The sequence below is a fragment of the Centroberyx affinis genome, unplaced genomic scaffold (assembly GCF_046629955.1).
Source record: "Centroberyx affinis isolate AG114_WGS23_722 - 3 ecotype Tasmania unplaced genomic scaffold, CSIRO-AGI_Caff_v1 ptg003420l_1, whole genome shotgun sequence".
NCBI lineage: Eukaryota > Metazoa > Chordata > Actinopteri > Beryciformes > Berycidae > Centroberyx > Centroberyx affinis.
Window position 1 is genome coordinate 167,216 of NW_027281396.1, and position 16,315 is coordinate 183,530.

At 39.7% G+C, this 16,315-nt stretch overlaps 2 protein-coding genes across 6 annotated transcripts; both read left to right on the forward strand.

Moving 5' to 3' along the window:
- The first annotated feature begins 3,049 nt into the window (after positions 1-3,049).
- Positions 3,050-11,618, forward strand: LOC139660921 (cornifelin homolog B-like). 4 transcript variants are annotated; one of them, XM_071539201.1, is made up of 5 exons: positions 3,305-3,561; positions 3,675-3,782; positions 5,432-5,544; positions 6,038-6,192; positions 9,961-11,618. In XM_071539201.1, the coding sequence occupies exons 3-5, from the start codon at positions 5,439-5,441 to the stop codon at positions 10,171-10,173; spliced, it is 474 nt and encodes a 157-aa protein (XP_071395302.1). In that variant the 5' UTR covers positions 3,305-3,561; positions 3,675-3,782; positions 5,432-5,438; the 3' UTR covers positions 10,174-11,618. The 4 variants fall into 4 exon arrangements, with proteins under 4 accessions (XP_071395300.1, XP_071395302.1, XP_071395303.1 ...); XM_071539199.1 differs by lacking the exons at positions 3,305-3,561; positions 3,675-3,782 and adding an exon at positions 3,050-3,223; XM_071539202.1 differs by lacking the exon at positions 3,675-3,782.
- Positions 11,619-11,942: 324 nt separating this feature from the next.
- LOC139660910 (cornifelin homolog A-like) lies at positions 11,943-16,137 on the forward strand. Of its 2 annotated transcripts, none has more exons than XM_071539183.1 (4): positions 11,943-12,072; positions 12,637-12,753; positions 13,870-14,024; positions 15,304-16,137. In XM_071539183.1, the coding sequence occupies exons 2-4, from the start codon at positions 12,648-12,650 to the stop codon at positions 15,421-15,423; spliced, it is 381 nt and encodes a 126-aa protein (XP_071395284.1). In that variant the 5' UTR covers positions 11,943-12,072; positions 12,637-12,647; the 3' UTR covers positions 15,424-16,137. The 2 variants fall into 2 exon arrangements, with proteins under 2 accessions (XP_071395284.1, XP_071395285.1); XM_071539184.1 differs by having other exon boundaries at positions 11,961-12,072; positions 12,640-12,753.
- The last annotated feature ends 178 nt before the right edge of the window (positions 16,138-16,315 follow it).

Below are 16,315 nucleotides of genomic sequence, written 5' to 3' on the forward strand. Positions count from 1 at the left end.
GGAGAAAAAAGTGTCACCACCCATCGTTTCCTGGAAACCCTGCAGAGCTGCAGGGCCTGATCGAGTGCTCCTGCAGCAAAAGAAATCAACACAGTGAGTGAATTGAAATTGTGTGCGTGTGTGTGTGTGTGTGTGTGTGTGTGTGTGAGAGAGAGAGAGAGAGAGAGATTCTATTTACTGTCTCAATATTGAGTTAAGCTTTTCAATGTTTTGCCATTGATTTCTTTCTGTCAATTTGTCTGCAGAGTTTGTGGAGTGTCAGCGAGGCAGCAGGTCGGGTCATCGTGGTATTCCAATCTCACTGGCATGAATGATCTGGGCTGTGAACAGAGATGAGGAGTGAAGAAGACTTCTATTTCTTTAAACATCACATTACATCACATCTCATCACATCATATCACAAACATCACATCACATCATAAACATAACATCTCATCTCATCACATCACATCACATCACATCTCATCTCAACACATCACATCACAAACATCACATCACAAACATCACATCTCATCACATCTCATCACATCACAAACATCACATCACATCACATCTCATCTCAACACATCACATCACAAACATCACATCACAGCACAAACATCAAATTACATCACATGACACCATATCACATCACAAACATCACATCACATCACAAGTATCACATCACAAGCATCAGATCACATCACAAACATCAAATTACATCACATCACACCACATCACATCACATCACAAACATCGCATCTCATCTCATCTCATCTCATCTCATCACATCACATCACATCACAAACACCACAAACATCACATCAATCACAAACATCACAACTCATCTCATCTTGTTACATCACATCACATCACACACATTACATCACATCACATCATTACATCAACATAACATCACAAACACATCTCATCACAAACATCATATCACAATTATCACAAACAACATCAAATCACAAATATCTCATCATGTCACATCATTACATCTCATTATATCATCATCATACCTTGTAGTCTAGATTATTGAGACTTTTCACACATTATCAATAAAGATTTCTCTTGTATTACAGACAGTTCATCTTGCTTCTTTCTTTGTGTTCAGTTTGAATGCATTTGTTCCATCTTTGTTCCATCCATTTCTTTGATCTGCCGATATGACAGGATACGGCAAAATATAATAATAATAATAATAATAATAATAATAATAACTTTATTTATATTGCACCTTTAAAAACAGAGTTTACAAAGTGCTTTGACAGTCAAAATAAAAGCAGAATACTCCAAATTTGAATTTAAAAAGCAATGAAACAATAATAAACAGGGATTAAATCCAGGTAGGAGGACCAAGGTGGAAAAGAGCAGCATTCAAGTAAATAGTGGGATAACCGTAAGATGAAAACGCAAATAAACAGTAAGAATAAAATAAAATAAAAGTAAGATAAAATTAAGATATAAAGATAAAAGACGATAAAAGACTATAAAAGACGATAAAAGATGATAAAAAGACAATAAAAAACATAAAAACATAAAAAGACGACATCACATAAAAGCAAGTCTATAAAAATGGGTCTTAAGAAGTGATTTAAAAGAAGTCACTGATTCTGCTAGCCATATCTCCTCAGGCAGGTTGTTCCAGAGCCGAGGGGCCCTGATGGCAAAAGCACGGTCACCTTTAGTTTTAAGCCTAGACTTTGGAACAGCCAGAAGGGCCCCGCCTGAGGATCTACGGCTGCGCACCGGCTCATATGGGGTCAACATGTCTGTTATGTAGCTTGGAGCCAGACCCAAACGTGCAATTCTAAACTGAACAGGGAGCCAATGGAGAGATGCCAGGATTAGGGTGATGTGATGTCATCTGTTAAAACCAGTAAGAAGCCTAGTTTAGATATGGCATTTACATTCAGAGAGTTCAAATCTATTTCCATTTGCCCGCAAGTAAATAAGTAAATTGGCAGTCTTTAGTCTGTATAATCAAGTTGTGAATTTTTGGTTGTAAATTATATTATTTACCATGACTTTGCCATAAATGTAACCTCTGTAAATCCAGTGTTGAGTGCAGTTAGTGTCAGCTATGCCCATATGGAAGAGCAGACCAGTTCAGTTCAGCAGACCTGAGTTCTATTGCACTCACTTCAATCAGGGCAATGGGAAAGCAAGATACAAGCAATACATTACATCGTATTTAGAGCATATTTAGCTCTAGAGTAGAAAATTAGCCTGTATATAAACAGCAACAGTGCTTGTAGGGGACAATTAAATGTGGAATGAAACAAGACAACATTCCCTTTATTCGCTCTAATCATTAAATTAATTGCTTTTGTGAACTGTTTATGATGCAGTAGGAGGGAAAACAAAAAATGTTCTTGTGCACCATCCCTTTGTTAAATGGATAGCTTGAATTTTAGTCTGCTATTTTTCTTGTCATAATGGTATTTATGGTCAAAAGAAGATAGATTAGATAGACTGTCCATGAACCAGAGTACACAGGTTTGAGCCATGCTGAAGTGTCCTTGAGGCAATAAAAGAAAATTTCTCAACAGGGATCAACAAATACAATCATCATAGATCCCTTTTTAAAAATATCGTATTGTATCAATGAGGATTATTATTATTATTATTATTATTATTATTGTTATTATTATTACCCTCACTGAGATGTTCCATTCTTTTAAAAAAAAGTGATCCATGATGATATTATTTCCCATGACCCTGATGTAAGTGAGTGAGATAGAGATCAGGCAGAGTGCAGCAGTGTGAATCGATGACTATCAAACTGAAATGGTCTTTTGTTCCATAGGGGCAATAGCTGACGCAGACAAACAGCACTTACCTCTGTAGATGAGGAAATATTATGACACAAGACTAGCAGACTAAAACTCATAATGTCTAGCATCCTTTTACACATGAACAAATCTCCCACTGAGTACTAGATTGAATAAGATGACAAAATCCTGTAGGTCAGCGGGAGGAAACTGTCATGGGAACAGGTTCCTTGTTTACCCCTCGTATCTGATAGTTTCATGTTTACACCAAAACACCACAGTCAAGTAAAGAGCACACAAATGTGATAGTCCAGGTGAGGAGACTGAAAGAGAGAAAAAGGCAAACACTAAAGAAGAAGGTAAACACCATAGAAAGTAAGGCTTGTCATTCTTCTGTGCCCAATTCCTGGATTTCCAAGGATTTTCTACAAGGTCTTTGGTAACTGAACCAAAGTCTTCGACAGGTAAGTCGTCTATTGTGCTCTCTATCAAAACAAGACTCTCTATCAACCCAGTTACATATTCCAAGTGTATTGGGACTTGACCCCGCCTAGGTAGGCAATGTAAATACGTCTTTCAACCTTTTGATTCCCACATCAGTGCAGAGGTTGGCGTGTGTTTGAGGAGCAGAGCTAAGGAAGTTAGGCGACAGAGGAACAAACAGTGCGTAACCCTTTACTGAGTGACGGTCACGGGAGCTTGTCCTCAGCAAGCACCTCACTAGATTGCTGCTCTTATCTTTTCAGTAGTTTCCTGTGGAAGTCAAGAAGCATAAGTCATTGCCTGTCTGCAGCTACAAACAGTAAGCACGTTCTAACTGGGGCTACTGTGTAGAGGGTGCATCGTGCAGGGGGCTGCATTCCAGAGTCTCCCTTGGATGCTTGGATGTACTTGTATGTATCTTTCCCAATGCAGGGCCATGCTGTTGAGGTGCGCTACCAGAGTGTGACTGCTCAATCAGTAAGAAAGAAGCCGGGCAAATAGTAAATCAAGCAAAAAACAGACAGCCAGCGTGCATTACTGGTACATGTGTGGGCCCTCTGGGTTCATGTCACATCCACAAAATCAGTGATCTCCGAAGCACGGCAAGCACAGAGCAACAACAGCTGCAAGCCAGAGACTTACTGTATGTTCAAATACAGGTAAAAGTTCACAAGTATTAAAATGCGATCTGTATCTTGATATCGTATCTGGATAAGGAAAAACACGTTGATGCAAAGTGTAAACGCACACGGCACGTATTGCGAGCGGAATGTGATCTCAGCCAGGTGTAAATCCGATCCATGCAGTGAGTGTGTTCGCATTTGTGAAACGTCACGACTCACTCTGAAGTTTGCCGTCCACTCAGCTCCACTGAAGGACTGAAGTCGCTCCTTTCCCTTAGTCACACTGAAGGAGTCACTGTAGTAGCGTTCACATGCAGCAGCTGCAAAGTTTGAGAACGTTAATGCTGCAAAAACAACCTGTTGTCGTTTCTCTTGCCTCCTACAAAAGAGTCGTAAAAGACGACCCTTTTCACCTTAAATGAAAAGTCAACTGTCCTCTCAAGTGTTGTTGTCATTTCGGGGCTTTCACATTCTATCCGGATCGCCCATTTTCGCCCATTAAAATTAATGGGATTTTTGGATCCCATTTGCCAATCGTTCTGTTCTTAAAATGTAAAAGTAGAAATGACATTACTGAATTTTTTTTAAAAATATTTTACTTTATTCCTCGCTTCAAAAAGCCACGAAATGCTGGAATGCTGTATGGCTAGTGATTTTTTATTTTCTTCATTGCAGCTTTAAAACCCATCAGAATCGATTTCAACAAATGAACAAATACATAATATAGAGGAACTCTCGAAAGCAAAAATAGTAACCCTACTCCCTCCATGTTTGTTTTTGCTGACAATGCTACCTCCCCACCTGCTTGCTCCTTTGCATAGTGCGCACAAAAAAAATGACATCTGCAGACAACGAGAACACATAAAAATACCAAGTTTGAAGACAAAGCGTGTGATCGGATTCATTGTTATCTGGATAGCATACCTGTATACAGATAGAATTTTAATACCTGGTGTGTAAATGCGAGGGTGAAATATCCAGCAGAGGTCTTTCTCTGGGCCTTGGATTCCAGAAATATGGCTCTGTCACATGGATTACTGTGCTGAGATCTACTGACAGAGCCCAGAGGAGAAATTTGGTCCCTGTGCATATGAAAATATACAACTGGATAGAGAGATATTCACAGTATAATAGAGAATAGAGGGTTAGGGGTGACCATTTTTCTCTGAGAGAAGAAACTTTATGTCCAGTTCAAGGCGTTTGGAGACGCATTTGAGTCAAGGTAGTCTATCATTCCAGTGTGCTGCTAGTGCGTCTTAAATAATTATTTATCCACATTCCTTGGTCTGGTAGGTCAAATCCATTAATATCTATATGCATGATTTCATATATTGAATGCAAATGGGTGGAGAGATAAACTCTTCAACAATGGCTGCATGGTAACCATCTGTTCCCTTGCAGTAAATGACGCACTCTTCACTCGTTTACTTTTGTTCGTCAAGGAAATTGACACTCAATGCTGAGATAAGACTTTTTAATATTATGCGTGAGACAATGTGGAAAAGTATTTTTTATGTAATTATATTTTAATTGTGCCCCTACTCCTCTGTGGTCATGGATGGGCAGCTCAGCCATGTCCCGACAGCTGCGGGTGGTGCAGGTCCAGCCAGAGAGCAGGGTTCAGGAGGCAGGGCAGTGGAGCACAGGCCTGTGTGACTGCTGGCAAGACATGGGAGACTGTAAGTGTCCAACCACAGACAGTGGGGCTCTATCTATAGATAGAACATGTAAAGTACAACTGCTTATATTTCATATGATATAACACAAAATACTGTATATGACTCTCAGTGCTGTTGCAAGAAAAGTTTGCAGCTGGTTTTTCTTTTCTTTTCTTACTCGAATTAAAAGTTTAGCCTAGACGATCCTTTATTTGCCGAGAAAGTTTCATAATCCTCAGCAACATGACAGCCAGAGTTTTAAAAATGCACGGTCATCAAATCTGAGAACAAGGCTCTTATTCTTAATTTGTGGAAAGTTTACTTGCAGCAGTATGATGACATTGCACATGAAGAGGTCAAATACAGAGTCAAACATAGAGGAAAACTGAGTTCACCTGCTCCATTTGACCAAGGATTTAGACTAATAATCCTCTTGTCTTCCTGAGTTGACCTAGTGTGTGTGTGTGTGTGTGTGTGTGTGTGTGTGTGTGTGTGTGTGTGTGTGTGTGTGCAGGCTGCTTGGCCCTGTGCTGTCTCCCAGTGTTCACCTGTAAGGTGACCAGTGCAGTAGGAGCCTGTCCCTGCCTGCCTCTGCTGGACTGCATCGGCTGTGTACCGCCGGCCTCTCTTGCCATGCGGGCTTCTGTCAGGGAAAGATACGGCATACAGGTAATACAGATACTAAGTGATATTAAAGTCCCGGTTCAGAATATATTGGACCAAAAATATTATCCATTTGATTACACAGTTTCTTAAAGAGCTGGACTTGGAACATGGAAAATAGGCTTTTAGCAACTTTCTAAACTGCTAAAATTTGTATCCCCTAAAAAATGTTTCCCTGGTGGTGTGTCCTCCTTTTGTCATCAGTGTGTATTGTGTGTGGGGGGGAAATGCACTTAACAAATGACAAGTAGATTAATTTATAGCCTGATAACATTTAGTAGAAACAAGTCTGATCTGTGTTCATTTTGAGTCTGAACTACTTTCAGTAGGCTACTTTCATTCTTTGTAATGCCATGAATTATTTTTAACCAATGAAAAATCGAGCAATAGGAAAACATAATTTTGCGATTTTCTTCCCTGGGGTAAAATTGAGGAGAAGACAGACCACCAGGTGAAACACATTTTAAAGGGATACAAATTTTTTTACAAACACTCTGTTCACAACGCGTCATGATTGAAGTTAAAGGTCTTGTTTTACTAATGTAAACAAACATTTCACATCCACATTGATCATGTAAAATTCATATTTAACTGTAAATAACCACTATGTGGAGTGGCCCTCACTCCTTGTTCTGTGGTAGTGAGCAACACTGGTTTGAATACTGCAACTGATTGCTTTCACTCATGCCACTTTGTGTCTCCAGCTAAATTACACAGACCTGCTGGAGCTTTGAGAAATGATGATTAGTGCTGAATAGATGGAGGCACTTGAATGGCGAAATACAATAACAACAAACAACAAACAAGGGAAATGGCTTGTAATAGGAGCTGCAACGTCAAGGGAAACCAAAGGATAGAGCTGCCTAGCAACATTAGAGCAACTTTAGCAATACACTAACAATGCAGTAAGTCTATATAGTGAAATTGAGAGTAACATCCAAACAAATTTAGCTATTTCCCAACACTGCAGTGGGTTGATACAATAACATAAAAGTGACTTTATCAATGTACTAACAATGCACTGAGTCTATGTAGTGACATCAGAGCAACTCAGGCTATGTATTAAGAATGCAATAGGCCTACAGTTGCATCAGAGCAAATTTTGCGAAGCACTAAAAATGCAGCAGGTCTATTAGTAACTTCAACAACGAACAGATAATATCAGTGCTTTTGGGCTGCAGCAAGCTGCACAGGCTGCCCACCCACTGCTTGGGTAGTGCGCTGCTTGTCAATACCGAGCGCCAACACTACACCTGCCTCCGTGACCTCAGATCCTGATAGGCATCAGGTCTCCATCACCGATCGGCGCACATAACCGGTGCGGGGCAGATCTCAAACGTGAAAAACACAAAGATGTCACATGCCAGGGCCGAGGATATGGTTTGATTTCAGATGAGCAGATCGTTCCTGGGATAATGAAGAGGAGGAGAGATAAGAAGGAAGGTGGGAGTGGTTTTGAGAGCAGGCAGGCAGCAGCTGGAGCGCTGCCATATAGCAGAAGGAGGTGGTTGGTAATGTTGGCTTCTCTGGAGGTGGAGTGGGTTGTGGATCGCTGTCAATACCGCAGAGCACAAGCTACCAAGATGCCAGAAGTTCTTATGAAAACAAGTCCCCGCATGTAGGCTGTTTGTGTGTGTATCTAGAGCAAGGCAGCTATTATTCTTTCACATAAGGGAGAATAGAAAAATGCCTATTATGAGGGTAATATGTTCAAAGGAAGTGTATGCCGGCCTCGTAATGGGATATACTTCCTTTGAATGTCAGTGATACTCCAGGGAAAGCAGTCTTTAAAAGGCTAGTTACATGATTTCATAGTTCACATGTGTAATGTCACAGAATTAAATAATTCCCTATAGTCCACAGACTTTGCGGTCATCATTTTAGTCATTTTCATTCTTGTGTTCATTTTGTTGTGAATTTTGTGTTGTCTTTCTATATGAACATACTTGTTTTCATTTTTCCGTCTATTATCTAAAATAATCCCCCTCTGTCACTTTGTTAATTTTCGGTGTTCTAATTTTGTGTACATGATCATAATTGTGATCCTGTTATTTTAATTCTTGTTTTGCCTCTAGGTTAATTTAATTTTGTTGAAGTAGGTTTCTCTTGTTTTATACCCTGTTTGTATCAATGCAAACTAGTAGCTGAGATGATACATCATCTTCTAATAATTTCTCCTGGTGAGGTGTGCTAAAGGATGCAAACCTCTGATGTAAAAGTTGCATGTTGCATTCAAATCCCCAGACCTGTAATGAGGTTTGGGGGTGGAGTGATAATTTTAGTTGCTAATGTCACCCTCCCACATTTAGTTCTCAAGGGAGGCAGCTCAGAAGACAACAGCAGAAAAGTGTGGTGCTGAGCAGCTCAGGTCTGACAGTGCAGTCGGGTCTGAGTGTGCAAGTCAGTCAGATGTTCATTCACAGGTCATTACCCTTATGGGGGAGCCAGCAGCATTTGCATTGTGTTGTTTTTTTGTTCATGAATGCGCAGTATTTAGCAACATGTACAACAACCCACATCATGTATGAGCCACTCACACACACATGGCTGAAGTCAGCTCGTCATGGAAGTGTTAGGTTGCTGTCCTTGATCTGGATGTATGATAAAATAGTGCTGCTGTCATGTGAAAACCTTGTAATTCCAGTTTGGGTGGTTTCCATGTTTTAACTGCTGTTGAAGGATGACATGCTCCTCTGTAGGTTAAGAAAATACCCTGTGGGCTTATGAAACCTTTTCAAAACCCACTGGATCAACTGAGAAATACATTGTTGGCAAGCTAAAAACAAGGCTGAGAAGTAGACATGAAAAGGTACAAGGTTTTCACCCGACAGTGTCAATAAACCAGGTTTTTGAGGTTGGTATTATCACACCAAGCCAAAACTGATAGAAAGTGTTCGTTGGGCTTTAGGCTGCAGTGCTGACTCAGTATCATAAAGGAGATAATATCTGTACATACAACCAGGATGTGGCTTCTTATTTCTCAGACTTTATTGATCTATCAAATATCACTCCCACTGACTTTTCCATCTTGACGTCGCTGCCAAGGCCTGCAGCCTGAGAGCAAAGGCTAGGCTGCAATACACTGACTCAGTCCAAAGAGGGAGGACTTTCACACAGAGAGAAGACGCTCATTGTTTATGCTTAGGCTGACAAAACCAGTGCTGTCTTTTAAATCAAGTCTTAAAACACATTGTTAGACAGGCTTTTATATTATTTGCTTTTAACTATTTTATTTTTAATGTATTTGCCTGATTTGTTCTTCCGTAGCCCTGGTTTATGCCTATTGTCTGTCTTAAAATTATGAAAAAAGAATATAGTAATGCTATGATACATTTTAGAAGGATACTCTACAAATATCACAATAATAATAACAATAATAATTATAATAATAATAATAAACCCTCATAGAAATATTAGAGTGGTACCATAAAAGATAAAAAAAAAATAGTATAAAGGATGATAAGGTCAGTATAAACTCACTACAGAGTGTCACACGCAATCTATAAGTCCTGATAGGAACATTATAAGAATATTATAGTGATTGGTTTTTTTTTGGATGGTGTTTTATTTGTTTGTCTTATTAGCTTTTGTCTATTGGTCTATTGCTTATAATGTACTTTGTAGCTCTTTTTTGTAAAAGTCCCACTCAAATTTACTATAAAATGTATTTAAGTTCATCATTATGAACTACTGTGTTGTATATCAGTAAAGTGTCTTTTTTTGCACCTGAATGCAAATTTCCACCTTATGTTCGTCCCTCCCACCTGTGCTCAGTCCTCTCTGTGTGTGTTACAGGGAAGTGTATGGAGCGACTGTCTGTATGGATGCTGCTGCTACCCTCTGTCTTGGCTGCAGATCTCCAGAGAGCTGAAGAGAAGAGCAGCATCCCACGCCAACTCTTCCTCCTCCTCTTCCTCCTCCTCCTCCTCCTCCTCCTCAGCCAGATACACTGCTCTGACCTCCCTGCAGGGGGCGCACTTGGTCTAGACGCATCCATCTCCAGAGGACAGCAGTTGATTTAATCACACTTCCTCTAGTGTGCAGCCACTCCCTGCTACCTCAGTGATTTCAGCTGGGACAGAATGTGTCCCACAGAGAGAAAAGTCCAGTTTGTGCTGAAAATGAATGAAAGCTCAATGATAAAACTGAACAGAATGTTAGGACTAGCATAACTTTAATGTAACTTTGCATACTTTTATTTTTATAATAAAAAATGGTTTGCTTCAAAAAGGGCCATAGAGCAAACAAAGTTTCATGATTCGATAAGCTTCTCCTTGTCCATACTATGTTTATAAAGCAAGAATTCTTCAGTGGCCCTTTTCTCAAAATGACTTACTCCTGTTATGACAGTCTTTTACACTTTCATTGGAAGTATACAAACCAAATCTCGCTTTAAAAATGTTTGTTTTTTTGTTTTTTTGTTTTTGGTTTGGCTATTAAGTTATTTAAGACAAACAACAATTAATAATAGTAACAATAATTCAGACGTGCAAAAGTTTAAACTAAGCTGAAAATGTACTTTTTGTTTTTGTAGGATAGTGATTCATTTGCATCATTTAATGACCAAATCATCAAAAATCAAAAGCCAAAATATATGAGATAGAGAGAGAAAGAGAGAGAGAGAGGGAGAGAAAGAGAGAGAGAGAGAGAGAGAAAGAGAGAGATGAGAGATGAGGAACAACATTTACTCAGTAGAAGTGACTGTGCCTAAGACAGTTGGCAGCATCTCAAAATCAAAGAGAGTAGCTCACTGAATCTAATCACTCTTTTCATTAACACTCTCTACAAAACAAATTCACAAGCTTGCCAATGTATTTCACCATGTATTCTGACTCATGAAACTCATTCCAAGATATTACAAGTCAAATTATCTTACTACACCAGCAGATAAGGAAGCAGACGTTGAATTGTACTTCTTTCAAAACAATATGACTATTGTTATGTCTTTCATAACAATAGGACTAGTTTAAAGAAATAACCATGAAACAAAACTTCTTGAGAGAACTTGTTCTGAATACAAGTATTCAGATGCCTTTATATATTTTGCATGTCGAAGTGAGTTTTACAAGTCTGAATGCAAGATGAAAACTTTTGCAAATCTTGTCACTTTAATGAAAACTTTTCATAATGTCACTCAGGTCAGAAACATTCCATTAGAGGCTATGTCCAGGCAAAACGACATCTTGCACAGTGTATACAGTGTCATCAAAAATGTGTGCAGAGTAATGATGAACACTGAACTTTTGTCTGCAACTCTATGTTCCTATCATGAAATATTTATTGTGTTTGAATGAATCTCAATAAAAGGACATCAATGGTGCAATTAGTCCTACATTTTCTAATCTACTGTGTAGAAAAACACCAGACTGAACCTGTAGGGTCAATGCATGTATGTATGTATGTATGTATGTATGTATGTATGTATGTGTATTTAATTTTGATGACAGACATAACAGGATATGAAATGATGGAAATGACAGAAACAAAATGAGTTACTTCTTATCGAATGTAATGAGCAACTATCACTACTACAACTACTACAAACGCATAGAGGATGTTGAGAAATATACAGTACGTCCGCTTCTTATCACACACACCTATAGGCAGGAACAGGCCAACATATACTTTAAATATGAGGTAATAGATGCGGTGTGGTGATGTCTGAGATTTAGAGGGATGTATGAAGGTCAGACGATCTGATGTCTGACTGTCTCAAGAATTCATACACACCAAACTGGACAGACCAGTCGGTGACATGCGTCCTCTGGTGTCACGTTCACCGCTCTTCCTCTCGTCTATAAGACACCACGCTGCCTTGCAAATGTTCAGTCATCCAGGTTTTGGATTTGACCAAATTCCACCTCCTCTTCCTTGACGAAAACCAAGGTAAGGCCTCTAATTGAGGTAGACTGAACAATCATAACAGTGATATAGAAATATTGACAGTGTGCAAAATCAACTGTAGGACAACCCATGTGGAAAATGTTTACTTAAATTTAAATATGGTGCAATATAGTTTGAAATAGAATGGTTGGTACTATAATTTATATTATTTCCTCATCAAAGAAGCTACTGTATCATAGGCCTATGGTTCGTCTATTGTTAAATGAACCAAGGTAAACCAGTTACAAAATACATAGGAATGTGTACAATACTGTGCTTTATTCACAAAGAGTACAATTCCCAGCAAAAAGGACTATAAGCACTCTACTAATATGGTGATTGGGTGGTCTGAATTTCTTGGGGACAGCGTAATTAGAGTGTGCATCCTCACTATACATTGCATCACATTGCATACACTGAATAAGATGAAAGTCATTCTAAAACATTATAAAATGTTGACCTGAAACACTAACACCAACAAACATAAGTGCCTCATTAAGTTCTCATATACAGCACAGGTTTTTCAGCATGTTGCCTGTCCAATTACTGTGAATTTGATTTCTTAAGAAGCTGATGCCATGTCTGCACAGTCGGTTGTCGACCAACCCAAGCCCTTCATCATGACCAACATGTCCAATGAATGGACCTCTGGCATCTGTGATTGTTTCGAGGACCTGCCCCAGTGTAAGTGAAGCCAGTTGACCAAGCATAGATTTTATAGTAGTTGCAGGAGTGGGGAGTTTAGAGCTACCCAGTACAACCACAGTCTTGTATGTGATATGTACTGTATATGACACAGGACATCCCACTCACATGCATGGATTTCTGAATACATACCTTTGATCAGTTTCACACTTATCTGGGTTGAGGAATGCCAACAGGCAGTGAGTGTAGCGAAGCATCTGGGTGTCGTTAAGTGTTACCATTCCAGGGTGATGCGCTGTATGATAATGAAAACCATTAGTGGCTTCAGATTACGCTGTGTGACGACAAACCTCTGAACTGAAGGCGAACACTGTCTGGATGAGAAGAGTGTTTAACACTTGCAAAGTACCTATACACATAAGGAAGCTGATATGCTGACTTGTTTTAGAATTCATCTTTTTCCAAGTACAACAAATAAGCATGTTGTCCCTCATGAATGATACAAGGACTCTTTGAGCCAATCGGTAACAAGATGCATCAGATTTCATCAAAATCGAACAGGTGGTGGAGCAGTTACGGCCTTTCAAAGTTTGAAATTTTGACTTTTAATTATAGTGCCCCCATCAGACCAATCAGTGCAATTTGTAAGGATAGCTGGATGTGTGAAGGAAGTTTAATTTCTATTGGACCTATGGCGCAGGAGTTATGGTCTTTCAAAGTTAGAAATGTTTACCATTAATTATAGCGCCCCCATACACAGTGCGAAGATGGATAATCTCTCCAAGTTTCATCAAAACCACCTTTGGACCAAAGGTGTAGCAGTTATGACCTTTCAAAGTGTAAACATTTGACCTTTATTTAGAGTACCACCATCAGTCTAATCAGTGTAATTTTAAATGCTGGACCGCAGTGCCAAAGTTTCGTCCAGTAGTTTCTAAGATGTCATGTTTGACGAACAGACAGGGGCAGCCCGGTACAGCAACAACATGTTTTGCATACAGCTTCATGAGGTTTGCTCTGTCACTGTGATACATGTTCAACAAGGGAATTCATCTGGATATGGCTTCAATAGCTGATGTTCTCAAACTTTGAAACCTCTCATATGAGTGCGTCCCCAACTCTTGAACAAGCAATGTGACTCGTTTGCCTTTTCAGGTTGCTTGGCTTTTTGGTGTTTTCCCTGCTTCACCTGTAAGACAGCACACGAGGCCGGGGAGTGTCTATGTTTGCCTCTGCTGGACGGTTTTGGATGCATCCCTCCCATCACCACATCCCTCAGGGTGTCGGTGCGCCAGCGCTACGGCATTGAGGTACAGACACATTGAACTCTTACCATGAATAGCTACCCAAGGCCCCTGTTCATATGACATGTCAGAAGAGAGGCATGATTTGTTCAGAAGTCATTTCACCTTCTTGACCATTTTATATGCATGAATGGGACCTTTCACTGAATGAATGTGCATTCATGCAAGGTGTTCCACTCAGGACCATGCACAGGTAGGGTCCAAAGGGAGCTTGAGACCTCGCCACCTATCCCTGCCCCTCACAAATTGCTCTCCTACAAAGTGGTCAGTCATGTATTTTTTTTGTAAAAATAGTTCACGATCATCTCCACTTAAAACAGGACACCCACAGGGTACCCCACCCCTCTACAGCATGGTTAATGTGCAATTCAGTTTTTTACCTACACCACGCTATCACCACTGTTAGTTAGTTTGCCTGTCTGTCTGTCAGCAGTATATCTCAAAAAGTTATCAATGGATTTCCATGAAATTTGGTGGACAGATGGGCCTTGGGCCAAGGAACAATTGATTTGATTTTGGTGGTGATCCAGCTCTGGAATTTCTGCCATTAGACAATTATTTTTTTAAGCCATAAACTACCGGAGATACAGTCTTGATTTATTCATTCATTCATTTAACTTTTAAATCTAAGTGATAGGAATGATATCTTTGGGTGTAATGGCAAGTTGGAGAGTATTTCAGCATTAGGTTTGCAGTCTTTGCGGTCTTTCTGAGTGCCTTCTAGTTTTGAGCCCTTGCCTCCCAAAATGTCTGTGAACAGTCTTGGTTATTCCCTTTGCAAGACATATTTGTGTATGAAAAGTGTCTCTATCAGACCTGGGCAAAGTAGCAGTTGATTACAGTTTAAAAACATGAAAAAGGCAGAAGGAGCACTTGATTTTGAGGCTTTTTTAGAAGTCTGGCAAGATAAATGAAGTCCACCTCAACTACCTCAAATACTAGAAAGGACACTATACTGTGTTTACCAGTGTACAGCTCCCAGACAAGCCTTTTCCTCCACCATTAATCTGATCTCTGATCAGTCTTAAACCTGTTTTGATAACCTTTCGTTTGTAGACTCAGTCTGTATTTACATTCCTAGACTAAATTCGGAAAATTGTACTATGGTCATTAAGGAGGGTTACGGTACACTGTGTTCCAGTGCTCAAGGATTGTTACCTCAGATCAGATTTGTTTAGTTGGACTTAGCACAGCACCTGATTCTAGCATAATAATCAGCTGTAATGTGGAATCTGAACCCCGAAGTTGATGCATTGCACTTTAAAATATCCTCTCCCTCCACTAGGGTACAATTTGTAGAGACTGTGTCTACGCCTTCTTCTGCGTGCCCTGCAGCTGGTGTCAGATCGCAAGAGAAATTAAAACCAGGATGCGTCCAATCACTACCATCAACACAAGGGCCTGAGAAATTGATCACCGCGACTATCATCACTGGTAGCATCGTCATCATCATCATCATCGTCATCGTCGTCATCGTCATCATCATCATCATCATCATCATAATCATCATCACAACATGGACCTCTGTACTCCTCTGCCTTATCACCTCCATCGGCTTTACCAAGATCACCACAGACTTCTTGTGTTGTTTCCTTTCCTTCAGTGGAATGCTATTTTGTCTCGGAAGAGGCTGCATTCTTCCTCCTTGACGCTGTCTTCTTAATCTGCCGCCACCACAAGCCATCACTGGCTTCTGACCTGTTTCAAGCACGTCTGGCTCTGAGGAATGCTACCAAATAGCTGATAGAGGATCAGCACATTCATGTGTGTTGACGGAATGTAGCTTAATGGGAGACACTATGGATGAGCAGACGATTGGCCTCTGTGACTTTCCATCAACAGATTTCTGAAATTAATGAGATCCAGCGAATGAAACCATACCGGCACTCTGCTCATGCTACTGATTCAGGTTACACTGTATTGCAATTACAATGCAAGAGTTTATATATGTAGGTGTGTATATGTTAATGTACATATCATAAGTTCTTTCACTCTCATCCTGATAATCAATTTACTTTGGCCTATTTATTACTTGTACATTAACATTAAAAAATTCTTCAAAATGTTTTGAGTGCTGGACCTTTTTTTTGTTTTGTTTTTACAGAGAATAAACCCCTAACTCTGATACAGTCTACTAATTGTATTTACAATATGAATACATAAGTCTTCATGTGCAGGGCAATACAACTCTTGATAACATGCTTAGTATAGCCTTTCACTGTGAAGTTGATCAAATGCATTGCAGTGAACCTCTGCGTGCTCAATCGCATGCAAACCACACACATGCAAATCATCAC